At 47.4% G+C, this 17,018-nt stretch overlaps 1 protein-coding gene across 2 annotated transcripts in view; it reads right to left on the reverse strand.

Moving 5' to 3' along the window:
- LOC144284448 (low-density lipoprotein receptor-related protein 2-like) overlaps positions 1 to 15,527 on the reverse strand; it is a 43,522-nt gene extending 27,995 nt beyond the window's left edge. For both annotated transcript variants that reach the window (XM_077848987.1, XM_077848986.1), the window contains exons 1-12: positions 15,417 to 15,527; positions 12,353 to 12,466; positions 10,747 to 10,866; positions 9,896 to 10,135; positions 9,016 to 9,129; positions 7,826 to 7,945; positions 6,608 to 6,733; positions 5,486 to 5,689; positions 4,370 to 4,538; positions 3,883 to 4,051; positions 2,496 to 2,721; positions 1,850 to 1,975 (exon numbers count right to left, since the gene is read on the reverse strand). In XM_077848987.1, coding sequence (XP_077705113.1) covers positions 1,850 to 1,975; positions 2,496 to 2,721; positions 3,883 to 4,051; positions 4,370 to 4,538; positions 5,486 to 5,689; positions 6,608 to 6,733; positions 7,826 to 7,945; positions 9,016 to 9,129; positions 9,896 to 10,135; positions 10,747 to 10,866; positions 12,353 to 12,466; positions 15,417 to 15,501 — 1,813 coding nt within the window. In that variant the 5' untranslated portion in view covers positions 15,502 to 15,527. The remainder of the gene's footprint in view (positions 1 to 1,849; positions 1,976 to 2,495; positions 2,722 to 3,882; positions 4,052 to 4,369; positions 4,539 to 5,485; positions 5,690 to 6,607; positions 6,734 to 7,825; positions 7,946 to 9,015; positions 9,130 to 9,895; positions 10,136 to 10,746; positions 10,867 to 12,352; positions 12,467 to 15,416) is intronic.
- Positions 15,528 to 17,018: the final 1,491 nt, after the last annotated feature.

The following is a 17,018-nucleotide window of genomic DNA, read 5'->3' on the forward strand; positions in this document are numbered from 1 at the left end:
GACGCCTGGGTGGCTCATTGGTTGAGCATCAGGCTCTCTGCGTGGAGCCTGCTTCTCCTTCTGCCTGTGTCTCTGCCTTTCTCTCTCTCTCTGTCTCTTATGAATAAATAAAATCTTTTAAAAAAGTTACTTAGGTGTTTAACTTAAGGTTATATATATATATAATGTTCAAGATACAACTTAAGCTGAAGTCCTGAATTTGGCACAACAGCATGTTATATACACCATGATCACATTCAGTGGCTACCCCCGAGAATTGTGTTCTTTAAAAGGGGGTTAGAACATGAACATATTTACATCATTTATCCTTCTTAAAACCTGAGTGTTCATTAGAAAAAAGTGATTTGGGGGGCATCTGGATGGCTCAATTGGTTAAGTATCTAACTCCTAGTTTTGGCTCAGGTCATAACTTCAGGATTGTGAGATGAAGCTCGAGATTCTCTCTCTCCTTCTGCCCCTCCTCCTACTTGTACACACTTATTCTCTTTAAGATTCTATGTGCTTATTCATGGGAGACACCCAGAGAGAGGCAGAGACAGAGGCAGAGGGAGAAGCAGGCTCCTTGCAGGGAGCCCGATGTAGGACTCAATCCCAGGACCCCAGATCTTGACCTGAGCCAAAGACTGAGCTACCCAGGTGCCCCTCTCTCTGTCTCTCAAATAAATACAATTTTTCCAAAAAAAATGTAACTTGGATAAAGATGTTCAATGGAGATTATAAGCTTTAATATTTGAAAGACAAAACAACATGAAGAATTTACGCTAACAATATTGAAGTAGAATCTGCTTACAAACCTAAGTCAGAATACACAATAGTCATAAGACTATGGAGGATTTCTTCCTCATACCAACTTAATTGTTGGGTAAAACTGAGTGGTGTAAGCTATTTCTCCCTGCTTTAAAATCAGTCAAACCCAGGGACACCTGGGTGACTTAGTGGTTGAGCATCTGCCTTCAGGTCAAGTCATGATCCCAGGGTCCTGGAATCGAGTTCCACAACAGGATCCCCACAGAGAGCCTCTGTCTCCCTCTGCCTGTGTTTTTGTCTTACTCTGTCTCTCTCATGAATAAATAAATAAAATATTTAATAAATAAAATCAATCAAAACCAACTATTCATTGATGGATGGAGAAACCAAATATAGTATAAATGGTGATTCAACCTTAAAAATAAAGGAAATTCTGACACATATTACAACATGTATGAACCTTAAAGATAGTATGCTAGGTAAAATCAGCCAGTAACAAAAGGAAAAATATGGTAGGAATCCACTTATATGAGATTTCTAAAGTAGTCATACTCATACAGAAAGTAGAATGGTGGTCTAGGGTTGGAGGAGGGGAGAGGAATGGGAAGTTATTGCTTAACAGGTATAAAGCTTCAGTTGAGAAAGATGAAAAAGTTCTGGAGGGGGCGCCTGTGTGGCTCAGTTGGTTAGGTGTCCAACTCTTGATTTCAGCTCAGGTCATGACCTCAAGTCCATGAGGTTAATAAGCCTCACTTCAGGCTCTTCTCTCAATGAGGAGTCTGCTTGGGATTCTCTCTCTCCCTCTCCCTCTGCCCGCATGATCCTTCTAAAATAAATAACTTTTTTTTTTTAAAGAAATGAAAGAGCTCTGGAAATGGATGGTAGAGATAGTTGCACAAACATATAAATGTACTCAATGCCACTTGATACTTGGAAGTGGTTAAAATAGTAAGTTTTATATGTTTTTAACACACAAAAGAACTAATCAAAGTAAGGTTGTCAGTGTAAAAGTGATTGATCCCAAAATGGAAGCTACATTATTTCTAGGGCTACCATGGAATGTACCTCCTTGAGCCCAGCCCATTTCACCCAGCATACTTACCACTACATGTACCAGAAGGTAAAAGGAACATTCCTTCTGGGCAAACACACTTATAGCCCTTGGGATGGACAGGGGACAGGAGACATAGGTGGCTACATGAGCCTGGAGCACATGCAGGGTATCTGCCTATTTTAAAATAGAAATAGATTAGAAACAATTTCAGGATTATCTATACTAATTCAACTACTACTCAAGGAGAGTTAAGTTAGCTTTGCCTTAAGAGAAATCCCAGTGTACTCATTACCTTCTAGGTTAGGCATGCTGACCTTTAAACTCCCATGATCCCCTCTCGGTGAGTGGCAATTACTTATCCATATTAAGCTCAGGCCAAAAAGTCTTCAACCAACAGCATCTTCTCCCCTAGAGTTAAGGCAAAATGACTGCCTGGCTTGCAGATAGGAAGATTCTTTTAGAAAAAGCTAGTGGTTTCAGCTCTCTGCTTCGATGAGTCTCTCAAACTCACTTAAGAAGCATTATCTGAGTTGAATCTGACATATAATTTCTGATTAACAAAAGCTTTTAACTCCCAGTCAATGAATATTTGACTTTCTTCTATGTAAACAGGATGCTGGGCTTTCTTCAATTTTCTGCCAAGAACAGAAAACTTCTAGGTCAACAATTAACAATGAGCATGTCAGTGACCTACCCTTGGGCTGTTGGGATTTGTGGAGGACAGAGAAAGCAGATATGGAAGCATTGAGCAATACCACTCTCTCCTTGGGGACGTGGGGTGAAGTGTGAAACAGCTGTATTTTATTTGCCCAGAAGAAAGAGTTCTCAAATACAGCCAGTCCTATTGGATTGTCATCTTCCAAGAAGACCTCCGGAAAGGTGTGCCTTCCACTGCCATCCACGTTTACCGTCTCTATGGACTAAAGGGTTAAAGTCATGAGAGGAGGGCAGCATCAGCAAGAGATGCCAACATCAGTGTGCCCCTTGCGTGGATGCCCATTCAACACCTTCACGTGCTATCAACTGGATAAAGATGAAAGCATTTTAGGATTCATGGAGGCTAATGCCAAAGCCAGTTGCTGGACCACTTCTTGCACAAACTGGGGTCACAGGCATGTTGTACAAGTAGCTACTATAACTTACTGTCTGCATCCAGACATTGTACCAAGTCCTTTCCCCACACTCTCCAACTGCTTGTTGAGGTAAGCATTCTAGCTCTCTACAGAGAGGGCAGTGGGAGCTCAGAGAGGTGCCATAAATTGCCAAAATCATAGCTGAAGTAACAGACATAAAAATAGGATTCTTGGAGCACCTGCCTGACTCAGTTGGTAGAGAATGCAACTCTCATTCTCAGGGTTGTAAATTCGAGCCCCACACTGGTGTAGAGATTGCTTAAAAAACAAAACAAAACAAAACGTGGTGCCTGGGTGGCTCAGTTGGTTAAGTGTCAGGCCTTTGGCTCAGGTCATGATCCCAGGATCCTGGAATGGAGTCCCATTCCTGCTTAGTGGGGAGTCTACTTCTCTTTCTCCCTCTGCCCCTCCCCACCATGCTCTCTCACTTTCTCTCTCTCAAATAAATAAAATCTTTAAAAAAATTAAAGTCTTAGAAAAAGACTATGACTCTCAAGCCTATGCTTTTAGTCACCACATCATACTGGTCTGCCAGTTTGATGCTTCCAAAAATAAGATAAAATCAAATGTAATATTAAGGCCTAGAAATAGGAATGTAAGTAAGTACTAAGAAAGAAGTACTGAACTACATGCTTTCAAAGAGGCGGTCTGCCACGTGAAAAGGTTTTATACCCCAGGTACAATACAGAATATGACCCAGGCTACTAGGAAATCCCAATGCTACGTTTGACTGCAGTGTTTAGGAAATTCACACTAAGTCTCCCAACCTATGTTGATCTAGTCGGGCTCTACCCGAAGAGACCATGCTGTCATAGCTTGCTTTTGTCTGTCTTCGTGGCCAGGAGCCACCTCACAGTGTTGATGCGAGACTCAGGAGAACTCTGTAGTTACCCACAGTTGCACCAAGCCCCTCCTAAAACGTTTTTCTCCCTGACCTCTCTCCAGTACCTCTTTATATTCACTGATCCAGTAGAGCCTGCCGGCCACGTGGTCAAGCGTCAGCCCTACTGGCTCCTCCACGTTGACAGCTGCAAGCACCTTCCGATCCGAGCCATCCATTCCTGCAGCTTCAATGGTTCTCATGCCTTTCTTACCACGATTTACCCAATACAGGGACCTGAGGACAGCGCAAGCACAAAGTGTTAACAGCAGTCCCCACGCTCCCCCTACACATCCAGTTCTGAACATCCAGGCCCCCTTAGGGCTCTTGCACAGGCCCCAATTCATCGCACTGCTAAGAATCCTTGAGTTTCTGCCCTCAGACTCTGGACTGAAAAGCTGGCCTCTATAGGATTCAATTTAGACTTAAAATGAAGGTATCTTTGGAGCAAATGAGACCTACGTTGAAAATGTTGAAGGGTTCTCTTATCAATGTCTAAGGAATGTCTAAGATAACCAATGATTTAGGATACAATCTCAAAGAAACACTACTTACTTCTTTGTGGGAAACACGATCAGCTGCTCGGGCACCAGATCCTTTTCCAAGATTCTGACATAACCTCGACCATCACTCAAACCAGCACAGATAACCCGTGCGAAGCTGCTAGCCCAATACAACTGTCCCGTGAGCCAGTCCAAAGAGATACTGTCCACTGTTTTAAGTTCTGGGGACACACGAGACAGTATTATGTTCCTGTATTCTTCTACCTTCTTCTTGCCTTGAAAAAAATATTCGGCCTATACTCTTCTACAGCTTCTGATTTCGAGCTATATGAGGAGGCAAATGGGACACAGGGAAGGAGGGCCAGAGGTGTGCTATGTCCAGGATACAGTGGGTGGTAGGGATGGAGAAGGACCTTAGCAGAAGCAGAACCCAGAAACCCAAGAGAATGCAACATCTCATTTTGGGGTGACAGCTATTCCAGAAGTCTCAGGGGAACTGCTAGGAATTGGACCTCTTAAGTCCTAGCAGAGGACTTCTTTGCCCAAGAGAATGCCAAACACTTCCTCACATGTACCATTCTACTTGAATCCCCACACCTACCCAATGAGACAAAGGCTATCCCCTTCGCCTTACTGAGAGTGGTTTCAAAGAGTTAACAACCGGCTCAAAGTCGGATACCTAGTGATGGAGCGGAGACTAACCTTGGACTGAAACCACATCCCCAAACCTTCGGTGCTTCTTTATAGTGATTTCCTATCTCTGGTTATGCTCGACCAAAGCCCCTGCTGAGCCAAATTGTGTGGTTTTATCTCAACTGGGATTGTATACATTCTCATGATTCACAAGTGAGTCACAGAAGATGTCCAGAGGAATGCGTAGGCTGCTTATACAGTGCTGAAGTAGCTTTAAGAAGTTAGGGCTCTTGGGGCGCCTGGGTGGCTCAGTCGATTAAGTGTCTGCCTTTAGCTCAGGTCACAATCTCAGGGTCCTGAAATCGAGCTTGCCATCAGGCTCCCTGCTTAGCAGAGTCTGCTTCTCTCTCTCCTCTGACCTTCCTACCTGTTTGTGTGCACATGCAAGTGCTCTCTCTGTCTCAAATAAATAAAATCTTAAAAAAAAAAAAAAAAAAAAAGCAGCAGCTAGGGCTCTTAACATCAAGAAATATACCTGGATAGAGAGGAACTGAATTTGGCTTCCCAAGGACGAATACATTTATGACTTCATCCACCCAAAAGTACATACTTCTCTCAAGATCATATGCAACAGAAGTAGGCCTCGATTTTATAGGTATCAGGGGCTCATAGATGCCTGTTCTTCGATCCAGGACCCCAAGCTCTCTACCTGCCGCTATAAGAATTTTAACAGCACCATCTGCAAAAGAGGGTAGAAAAGGACTAGTGACACATTCCTTTGACACTTTCTTTCATGCCATTCTCTTTAACTGAAGATGCTGTCCCATCTCCCATGCTAAAATCCACTTATGCCAGGGACACTCAGCAGTTGAGAGTCTGCCTTCAGCTCAGAGTGTGATCCCGGGGTCCGGGATCAAGTCCCACATCAGGCTCCTTGCAGGGAGCCTACTTCTCCCTCTGCCTATGTCACTGCCTCTCTCTGTGTGTCTCTCATAAATAAATAAATAAAATCTTTTTAAAAATCCACTTATCAAAAAAAAATCCACTTATCCCTGAAGTTTGGACTCAGGTGTGTCCAGAGGAGATGTCCAGAGGAGACTTAGAGATCACCCTAAGTCACAATTCTTCCTCTGAACTCCAACACGTTCACACTCATCTTTGGAGTGTTTGGTCTATTTGATTTCAGATTCAGGCCTTACCCAACCTAGACAGAAGTCCTCTCCATGCTTTATACACAGCAGCTAAATGGAATTAATTGTCCCATCATTTAAGCAGCACAGGCCACATTAAGATCGTATCAGTGGGGTCGTTGGAGCAACCTAGGCATATAGCCTATTGAAAAAGTTCTTTTAAAGACATTTAATATGAGTGCCTAGCTGGCTCAGTTAGGAGAACATCCAACTCTTGATTCTTGGGGTCATGAGTTCTAGTCCCATGTTAGATATAGAAGTTACTTTAATAAATAAACTTAAAAAAATAAAGATACCTAATAGCAACTGACACTTGAATTGGCCAAGAAATGTTGTAATACCAGCTTCTTTATGGAAAAAATTAAGTCACCTCTAATACTAGACCATAAAGTGAACAGTACTTCTATCTATTATTACTGCTAAAAACACGATAAAGCTTAAGCTTTGCTTGGGGTGTCAAAACTCACCTGTAACTCGACAACTGGTGCCATTATAGAGCTGGTAACCTTGAATACACGCACAGGAGTAAGAGCCTGGGACGTTATGGCATAGCTGGCCACAGGGACCGTAGGCCAAGGAGCACTCATCTATATCTGGTGATAGAGAGTCATAGGTCAAACGACCAAGGAACAATCTCTTGAGTAGTTTTGCTCCTTTGGGCCCCCTTTCAGGGGCTCACTGGACATGTATGATGTGGAAATCACTGTGCTGGGTGTGGGGACAGACAGCCTCTGCCTCTATGGAGTTGCATCAGTAGAGCGACCCCAGATGTGTGGCTGGTACAGAAGCCAGATGGGGGTTACCCTAGCAACATTCTTAGTGGTATTGCTGATTCAGAATGAATGGCAGGATGTGAAGAAACAGAAACACTTGTGTACTGCTGGTGGGAATGTCAAATAGGGCAGCCACTGTGAAAAACAGTTTGAAGGTTTGTCAAGTTAAACATATGCACTATGCAACAATTCCACTGTTGGTGTATACTCTGGAGTATTGAAAGCAGGGATTTGGACACGTGTGTGTCAATATTCCTAGCACTGTTCACAATAGCCAAAAGGTGGAAACCACCCAAATGCCCATCAACAGATGGATAAACAAAATGAGGCATGTACAATGAGTTATTTGGCCCTAAAAATGGAAGGAGAGCCTAACATGTGCTCTAACATGGATGAACGTTAGTGACATGCTAAGTGAAAGAAGCCAGACACAGGATAGATACCATAGGACTGCACTTATACGCAGGACTAGAACAGGCAAATTCAGAGAGATAGAAGGTCGATAGAAGGTTCCAGGGATTGGGGACAGAGTTATTGTTTAATGGGGACAGAGTTGGGGTGCCTGGGTGGCTCAGTTGGTTAAGAGCTGCCTTTGGCTCAGGTCATGATCCCGGGGTCCTGGGATTGAGTCCCATGTGGGGCTCCCTACTCTTCTCCTTCTCCCTCTGCCTGTGCTCACTCTTTCTGTCAAATAAATGAATAAAATCTTTTTAAAAAATAATAATGGGGACAGAGTTTCCATTGGGGAGGATGAGAAAGTTCTGGAGATGGATAGTGGTGATGTTTACAGGTGTTGTGAATGTAGTGGAGGCCACTGAATTATACGCCTCAAACAACTAAGATGGTAAATTGTATTTCATGTATCTCTTACTGCAATAAACACTTCAGAAGATGGGCCAGATGAACTCTGACCTGCACAGCTCTGCCCGTCCGGCTGTAGCTGCCACCCAGCTCCACACGAACACTGGACTCCCCAGGTGGTGACACTGCACTGCCCCTCACAGCCCCCGTTGGCCAGGGAGCAGTTTTTCCCTGGTAGAGACAGGGCAGCAGTCAGGACAGTTGAGTACAGTACAGATCAAATGTCTTATAAACTGTGGTGCTAGAACCCCCTACACTGTGAGGGCTGTAGGACCTTAAAGAATAAACTTTGACCCTGCCCTCCAACCTAGGAATATGGCGGCTTTGGGGAAAGGCTGTAGAACGGGGAAAGTTGGCAATGACGGAGCAAGGGAAAGGACTTTTTGAGGTGGACAGTCTGACAATTTCAAATGTTGGTATATTGCTCACCCACGGAAGGGCCAACAACCTCTTCCCTATATTCTCTAGAAAATATCAGTAGCCAGGGCTCGCACCTCAAGATGTGATACAGTAATTTATTAATCTCAGTGAATTATCTCCACGGGACCAGAAACCTGAGCTTTGTCCCATTGTTCATGCTTTCTGTGTCTTATTTGTTCCTTTAGCAGAAGGCTGCTTTCACAGCCCTTACCTTAGCAGCACTGAAGAGGTCTCATTATATACTTCTAAGCCCAAGTTTAAGGAAGAAATGAGACAGATGACAAAGTGACCTGGGGACAGGTGCCCCTTCCCCCACAGATTCAACCAACAGTGATTTTTATATTTTATATTGATTTTTATAGTGAGAATCTTAACTTTTTAAAGTTTGAGATGGTTGCTCAGGAGCCTTCCTCCTCACCAGGAAATAGTCTTCCTAAGTCCTTCCTCTAGTTACATCCTTAGATGAACATCCTTTGAGAACTCATCATATGGTCTTGAATACATGATTTTCTTCTCAGTGGCAAAGTCTGTTTCTATATTCCAGAATTTTCAGAGTTGAAAGTCTCTGAACTAGGGGTCTGAGTCTATTTCCCTGGAGTGATAATGCTTTATGGCTCAGGTAACCTTTGCTCACACTCAGGAGACCAAAGCCAAGGCTTGGAACTTATAAAATGTGGGGGACCCATCACTGAAGGATAATTGATGTAGGAGTTTAGTCCAAGCATTCTCCGAGAGTGCGGGCCCCCATGGTAACAAAGGCACAGGCTGACTTACTCTGATTCTCCCCACCCCCACGTGAAGCCCGGTAGTTGGGTCCTCACCACATGTGGCAGGTTCATCGGTACCATCTCTGCAGTCGGCTTCCCCATCACACACCAGGGATTCTGGGATGCATTTCCCTTCATCACATCTGACCATGCCGTCTGGACAGGAAGCTGTGTAGGAAGGAAAGCATCCTTTTCCAACAGCCCGTGGGGGAAAGGGTAGTAAAAACAGACATTTATTACAGTAAGGTGGGGCAGGATTTCTAGAGCCCAAGGTAAGTCTAAGTAGGAAGGAAAGTTTTGCCATTTCAAGCAGAGTTTTCAGCGAATTGGGCTTTAAGGATGACTGACGATGATGTCAAGTCACTTGGGCACTGAACTGAAATAAAGCTGAATTAGAATTGAATTGGTATTGAGTAGTTCTAATTGAAATGGTGTTAAAGTCAGTCAACATGAGCCCTAAAGGAAAACCCTATTGAGAAACCAGTTTATACATGTAAAAATGTTAGAATCTGAACATATTCAGTATTGCAGATTTAATTCTAGAAAGATTGAGCCGGATTGTGGTTTACTGAGAAGTTGGAGGTTCCACTACATTGTGTATGGTGCTCATCAAGTTCCTTTAATGAGAAATTTCCCCCTTCCGTACGAACTACACAAGGACGTGAGGCTCTGTTAGGAGGCTTCCTTCAGACACCAGTGCTCTGGTCTTCTGTGCAGCAGCCACGTTGCCTAGAGTGTCCAGCGCAGAGTCACTATTTGAGGACAGCTCAGTGTTTCCATGGATAACTAAATCTTGGTTATTGCTAGGAAACATCCTGTTTTTAGATATAGGATGGAAGCCCCAGTCAGAGGAATGAAAATGCAACTTGCAGAAGGCAGCCCACCTTCCTCTGTAAAGGACAGACGGGAGGGGTGGGGTTGGGGGGGCACTCACCACAGGCATCCTCATCCGAGGAGTCCCCACAGTCGTTCACCCCATTGCACTTCCAACTAGCCTCGACACACACCTTGTTCCTGCATTGCCACTGCCCCGCCAGGCAGCAGTTTGGGGAGCAGCGTGCTTCCTCGAGCCCATCTTCCCAGTCCTTACGGCCCTCACAGAGTTCCCAAGCATCGCCACACTGAGGACGTCCCGGACACTGGGCTGTTTGGCCGGGGCATGGTGTCGAGAGCTCTGTAAAAGGCAGGAGTTGGCTCAGTGAGGGGGCACTGCTGAGCTGCAGGCTGCTTTATTTAGGTATTTATGGTGTGTTCATGGGTTTGGCCTATAGAAAACCAAGAAAACCTGGGTGGCTCAGTGGTTGAGCGTCTGCCTTACAGCTCAGGGCGTGATCCCGGGGTCCTGGGATCGAGTCCTGCAGGGAGCCTGCTTCTCGCTCTGCCTGTGTCTTTGCCTCTCTCTGTGTCTCTCATGAATAAATAAGTTAAAAAATCTTTAAAAAAGAAAAGAAAACCAAGAACTGAATGGGCATGCTAGCCACTGGAGATGTGGCCACAACTCTGTATACTGAAGTTTCACCTTAAAGGAGTTTAAAAAGCCAATAGTGGCAAGAATCTTTTAGGCAATTTTGCAAAATGCAGAAGGGGATGAAGTGTCCACCTGTAATACGGGGGACGACTGAACGGTGACAGTGAGTGGTGAACATGTGCTGTGGCCTGTACGGCAGAAGGCTACCTAGTGACTTGCTGGATCCACTGAATACCGCGGAGGTTCATCAATGCTGCTAACATCAATGCTGCTGACACACAGAGAACATGTCCAAAGAGAAAATAAATTGTACATACCGCAGTTCGCCTCGTCGGAGCCGTCCAGGCAGTCCCCAGCACCATCACAAAGCCAGCTACTAGAAATACATTTCCCGTCATCACACTGCCAAGCCTGGGGATGGGCACGACACGCTTCCTCTGTGGGGCCGGTGGCAGTGTTCGAGAAGCAGAGAGGAAGAGGTGTTGGTCAGGGCGCTGACAGCTTTTCAGCTGGGGTTTCATAGGAATTATTTTCATTAGCAAAAGAACAATTAAGTCCCGATCCGCCACTGAGTCAATCCTAACTTTGCCTGTCCTTTCCTTGTCGCCCTTAATCACACACCGTACCCCCTGCCTTCGTGACAATCACCGAGCAGCCCCACAAAGCTTACGCTCCCCCCTCATGCTTCTAGAATACCGCCATCCAATAAAAACTTCTGCAACGATGGAAGTGGTTTGTACGTCTGCTGTCCAAAATGGTCATCACTAGGCACATGGGGCTCTTGAGCATCTGAAGTGTGATCAGTATAAGAACTATATTTATTTATTTAAATAAATGTAAATCTTCACACGTGGCTAATGGCCACTGTATTAGTACAGCTTTATAGGTTTACTTCTTTGAACCCCTTTGGCCCCATTTGAGGCCATATAAAGATCTCAGACAACTGGAGTCTAATGAGACCTTCGAATATTTCCACCTAAGTATGTCCCCTGGCAGTTCCAAGTAAACCTGGACAGCTGGAGTGAAGTGTACGGGGGAGCAGAGCACAAGGCACTTCTGCAAGTGTGAAATTTAATTCTAATCTGTAATATTACATAATATTACATCTTTTAATATCAAAGGTTTCACAGTAAATTAGTTACAGTAGGTGGCCAGTGCACTGACATGCATGTGGGGTGGAGAAAGGAAATGTAGCACTCCCCAGGCTCTGGGGGGGGGGGGTTGGGAGCTTCCTCTTTTTTTTTTTAATAATAAATTTACTTTTTATTGGTGTTCAATTTGCCAACATACAGAATAACACCCAGTGCTTCCTCTTTTAATCAAGAATTTTCTCCTTCTGTATTCACCGCTCAAGGCTGTGAGACATCTGTTAAGAGGCTTTCCTCATATACAGGTGCTTGGAGATCCCTCCTGGGGCTGGGAGCACTCATAGCACAGAGGTGTTTGAGCTTTATTTCAGGAAGACCTTTTCCAAATGGCTAACTTGGTGTCTATCAGTTTAATGATTTTCTTTGTCCTCAATTTGAAAAATTATCTTTTTGTTGTGCAAAAGCTCCAAGGAGAGTTGAACTAGTTTGTTTTCAAGTAATCGTATGCACTGGGGTTGGCGAGGGTTTCCTATAAAGCAATCTGGAATATTCCAGCTTCAGTAGCTGCCACATGTTTAAGCTAGAAGATAAGGTGAAAAGCCAGGCTTTTGGTGGCTTTTCTATCCCAACCAGCCCTCCACGCTTGTTTGATAGCAATGCTACCAACACGTACATCTCTAGGCTTACCCACCGAAAGCCTGCAACAACTCAGAACACCCAATATTTTTGGATATCCCCTCCCGAAGGAAAACTACAAGACCCGAGGCTGTCAGCCAGGCACACAGCACGACGGGCCATTTACGGAGGAGGATGCGATGCAGCGAGGAGCACTTACCACACTGCTCATCGGACCCATCGGGGCACTCTTGCTGTCCATTGCAGAGCCAGGTCACAGGAATGCACCTTTCCCCACATGCAGCCTGCCTCGTCATGTTACACCTTACTTCCTCTGCAGTGGGTAAACAAAAGCAAATCCTTGAGAGGTCCTGGCTTCCTCAGCTTCAAGAGAACAGCTTGTTTCATGATAAGCTGCAGTTAAAAGGTCATTGAGAGGACCTTCCTTCAACTAATTCCCTGGAGAACCCTGGGAGGGGGCGGTCCAGTGCCATAAAGACCAATATGACTGCCCTAATACCGATCCTTGGAAACTCTTTTCTGGGCTGTGGAATTGGGGAGTTGCCATTCGCCTCCCAGTTTTTGCATTAGAATGGGGCCCAGTTGCACTGTGTTCAAAGAGACCCAGCTACTTCTTCAGCTCTGGTTTGATCTTTAAGACTCTGCACGAATAATTGCACATTTAAAAGTCTAAGCTCAAAGTCTGGACTCTAGTTTATTTTTCAGCCTGTGCGGACATATCTAAAAATTAGATTAGGATTTGGGGTCCCACATACTATCTTTTTTTTTAATTCAACTTGCCAACATCCAGTTTAACACCAGTGCTCATCTCATCATGTGCCCTCCTTAATGCCCGTCATCCAGTTACCCTGTCCCCCACCCCTACATACTATCTTCATAAGAATGCTTCTAATAGGTTGCTTATGAATACTTTAAGTTTGATTGATCTATACTATCTGTCTTATTCAACTCACAAGCTTGTGTTTATCAAACCTGAAAGATCAATGTCCAAACAATGCCTGTTATGGAATGTGGTCCTCAGAGGGAAGCACCAGGAAGGCCTGACTGTACCAAATTTACTATATTGTCCTAACTTTCAAAAAGAAAAAGCCAATCCAGGGGTGCCTAGGTGGCTCAGTTAAGCATCTACCTTTGACTCAGGTCCATGAACTCCAGCCCCACATTAGGGTCCCTGCTCCTCAGGGAGCCTGCTTCTCCCTCTCCCTCTGCCTGCCTCTCCCCCTGCTTGTGCTCACGCACGTGCTCTCTGTCAAATAAATCTAAAAAAATCTTTAAAAAAAGAAAAAAAAGCGCCAATCTTTAGTCCCTAGAAAAGATAAGCTACATGGCCTGTACTAGAAATCTCTGTAAGATGCAGTGAAGTCCACCCACCCCCCACCTCCCACCATGGTCCTACTTCCAGGAACAATTGTATATGGAATGGAAAGTGGTATGGAAAGTTGTGTAATGGGAGCTGACAATGGAAGGTCATTATGTAGACCATCCCTTCTTCGGTAAGGGACCATTTCTTAGTCTTGCTTAGATCCCTCTAAGTACTTTTAGCTTCGCTACTTAGGGTTTGATTTTTTTCTTAAGGGTTGGTTTATAAAAAACATTTTAAATAAAATATTCAGAAAATATTGGTTACTAACGGGCTGCTAACAACTCTGCCCTGTACCATCCAGGCAATCTCACTTAGCTTGCCCCAAAGCACTGACGACAGGTGATGTTACCAGCCACTACTATGGGAGCAGAGACTCAGCTGTCAAGCTACAAAGGTTGCCTTCTTGGTGGGACTGCTTACTAACAACAATAGGACCCTGGGAGAGTTACTTCCTCTCTCTGGATCTCAGTTTTCTGTCCAAAAAATGAGACTGGTAAATAAGTGATCAGAAGAGAAAGATTCAAAGATTAAATGGCCACAAAGCCACTTGGCACAGAATACCCACCATATAAATCTTCATAAGGCATTAACTCTTTTGTTACCACTTCCAACAGATCCTTCCAGAAGGATCCCACTTAGGGGTCCAGTCATCCCTCAAAGACTCACACTCCCAGGTGAGTCACACCTGGAACAATATTTTGCCTTGATGATTCTCCATCTGGAGACCAAGTGTGCATATAGATTCTACATATCTGCAGATAAGTGAAAAATAATGTTTTGAGACCTATGTAGATGCTTGCTGTGAATAAGTAAGATATTTATTAATATGTTTACTTATCTGTTGAGTATATGGTAGCTTTCTCATAGTCTGTTAGGGTGACCACATGCTATTCTAAAACAGACATCCTAAAGAGGTCTACAGGCCAGAAAGCTTTGGTAACCACTGCTCGGTTAAAAAATGCTAATAATTTTAAAGGTGCCTCAGGAGTGGTGCAAAAAGACCACACAAGGGCTTCTCATCACTGTACCGGTGCTCCACCAGGTTAGGCAAAAATCTTGTGGGTTAGAATCCCTCCCGGAAGACAACTCAGTGAAGTAGCACCTCCTTGGAACTAGTTAACACAACCTTGACCAACAGTCTGCATACGTTAAAATGATTTAAAACCAGCCTTCAATCTATGAGGGCACCTGCCAGGTCGGATCCTCAGGCCAGGTGGTTTGACCACTGCTAGGCACCTCCTACACAGCGCTCACCCACCACCGCTTGGGAACTGTGGGTGTCTGAGTCACCCTGGGGCATCACTCAGCTCTCCTCTGCCCTGGGGTCGGCCTCAACGGGATTGCAGCATCAACAAGCGCTGCAGAAAGTTGCTTCCTAACTCTGCCTCGGACCCAAGCCCCCGTATTTCCCTGTGCTGTTTCTGGAATGAGGTTATGTCTTCCCGAGCCTCCCCCAGGCTAAATCTGCTGCCTGGTGACCCCTGAGCTGGGGTGCGGGCCCCAGGACATTGGCTAGAAGACGAATCCCACTAGGCCACGACGCCCGACACCCGGGGAGGGAAGAGGGTGCGCCTGCTCTCCGGAGCGCAGAGAGCTCTGTCCCCGACGCTCGCTCGGGGTGCGGGGAGGGAAAGGGGAGTGTGCCCGGAGCCCACCTACCCTTCCGCCTGCACCTGCCGCGCTGGACCGGTAGGCGTCACCGGGAGAGCGGCAGGGGCCACCTCTCCCCGGGTCGCCCGGCGGCGCCGCAGAGGGCCCCGGGTCACCCTCCCGTATGCAGGTCGCTGCAGAACGGGGGGGCATCGCGCGCACAGCGACGGCGCCCCAAGCTCCCCGCCCGCCCTCCCCGCACCCTGCGACGCGGGGCGCCCCCCCCCCCCCCCCCCGCGGCCCCACTCACCGGCTGCGGAGCCCGCGAGGCCGCCCAGCGCCGCCAGCACCCGCGGCAGGAGCAGCAGCAGCAGCAGCAGCGCGCGGCGCCCCATGGCGGGAGCCGACTGGGCGCTCGGGGCTCGGGGGCCGCTCGGCGGAGGCCCCGGGCGGGGGGGCGGGGGCGGCGCCGGGGCGGGCTTTCCTCGCTGCCGCTCACCGGGCCGGTGGGGGCCGGGGAGGACCCGGGGGGGAACCCCGGACGGGGTGGGGGGGATTCCGTGGGGCCCGGGCGGGGCGCCCCGGGCGGGGTGGGGGGCTGGGGGGTCCGGGCGGAGCGGCGGGGTCCCCGGGCGGGGCGGGGGGCGCTGGGGAGCGGGGGGGACCCCTGGAGCGGGGCGGGGCGGGGCGGGGCGGGGGCAGCTCCGCCTCCCCGCGGGTCTCGGCTCCAGCGGTGGGACCGCGGACGCCGACTAGCTCAGGGCCTGGCGGTTGACAGGTTGGGGGCGACGTGGGCGTGCTCAGCCACGCTCGGCCGGAGGAGTCCCCGGCTCCGCGCCAGGGGTCCCCTGAAGTCCCCGGAGTAGACGGCCCGGGCCCTGCGGGCGGCGCGGCCCGGGGGTCGGCTGGGCCCCGGGGCGGCCTCCGCGCCCACTTCCTAACGCTGGGGCCTCCGGCTCCCGACCGAGCACCCACCGAGCCTCGGGGCTCCTCCGCCGGGCCTCGCTCGCCGCCCCGACCCGAGGGTCCCGACAGCTCGCGGCGGCGGCCCGTAGGCAGGGCCGGTGGGTGCGAGCGCCCTGGAGACGGCGCCCGTCGGTCCGCGTCCCGCCGCGGAGGGAGGCTTTCAGCATCGCATCCGGCGGGTGGAAACCAGAGCCGAACATCATCCCTGTCGAGGCACAGACTTCTAGGACTGCAGGAATCCGGACGTCATTTTACACAAACGCTACCCCTCGGGGATCAGATGATAGGACAAAACTGGGAGTTGGTGACACATGACCAAAGACATAGATCACCCTCCCATCCCCTTATTTAGCTAAGCGGTGACATTCCTTCTCTACGCCAGGAGAAGGGAGTGTCAGATTCTTGGAGAGAACACCTGGGAGTTGGAATTTAGAACGTAAAACTGGCGAGCAACCTCTGCAGTGCTTGGGAGTGCAAGGCAGCAATAACACCCCAGGGGGGGAAACAGAAACAGAAAACTGAATTGCAAAGTGCCTTCTTAGATTTTATTTGCGATACAGTACTCCAACAGCTTTCTTTTAAATCATACCTCCTCTTCGTGTTCACGGCTGGTCCCATCAAACCACACTTCGAAGTTATCAGAACGCCATATGCTCTGAAGTTTTCTTTAAATGCGTTGTATGCTCTGATTGCATAAGCCACTTGCAAAGACCCTTCCACGTGTAACAAAAACCTCCCAGCAGCATGTCATACTGGTTTCTGCTGAAATGTTGTTGCTTTAAAACCAGATTATCTCAATAATCTGCTCAGATACTTTACTGGTGTTGAGTGATGCAATAGAGCCGCTCAGAGTTTTCGGGAAGGAGACTAGTTTTCCTCCCACTGAAGGAACTGAGAGCCACTGAAGCTAGTGATCAGTACTTGGAATTGCAGTGGGGGAGACCGG

The sequence above is a fragment of the Canis aureus genome, chromosome 15 (genome assembly GCF_053574225.1).
Source record: "Canis aureus isolate CA01 chromosome 15, VMU_Caureus_v.1.0, whole genome shotgun sequence".
NCBI classification, from domain to species: Eukaryota; Metazoa; Chordata; class Mammalia; order Carnivora; family Canidae; genus Canis; species Canis aureus.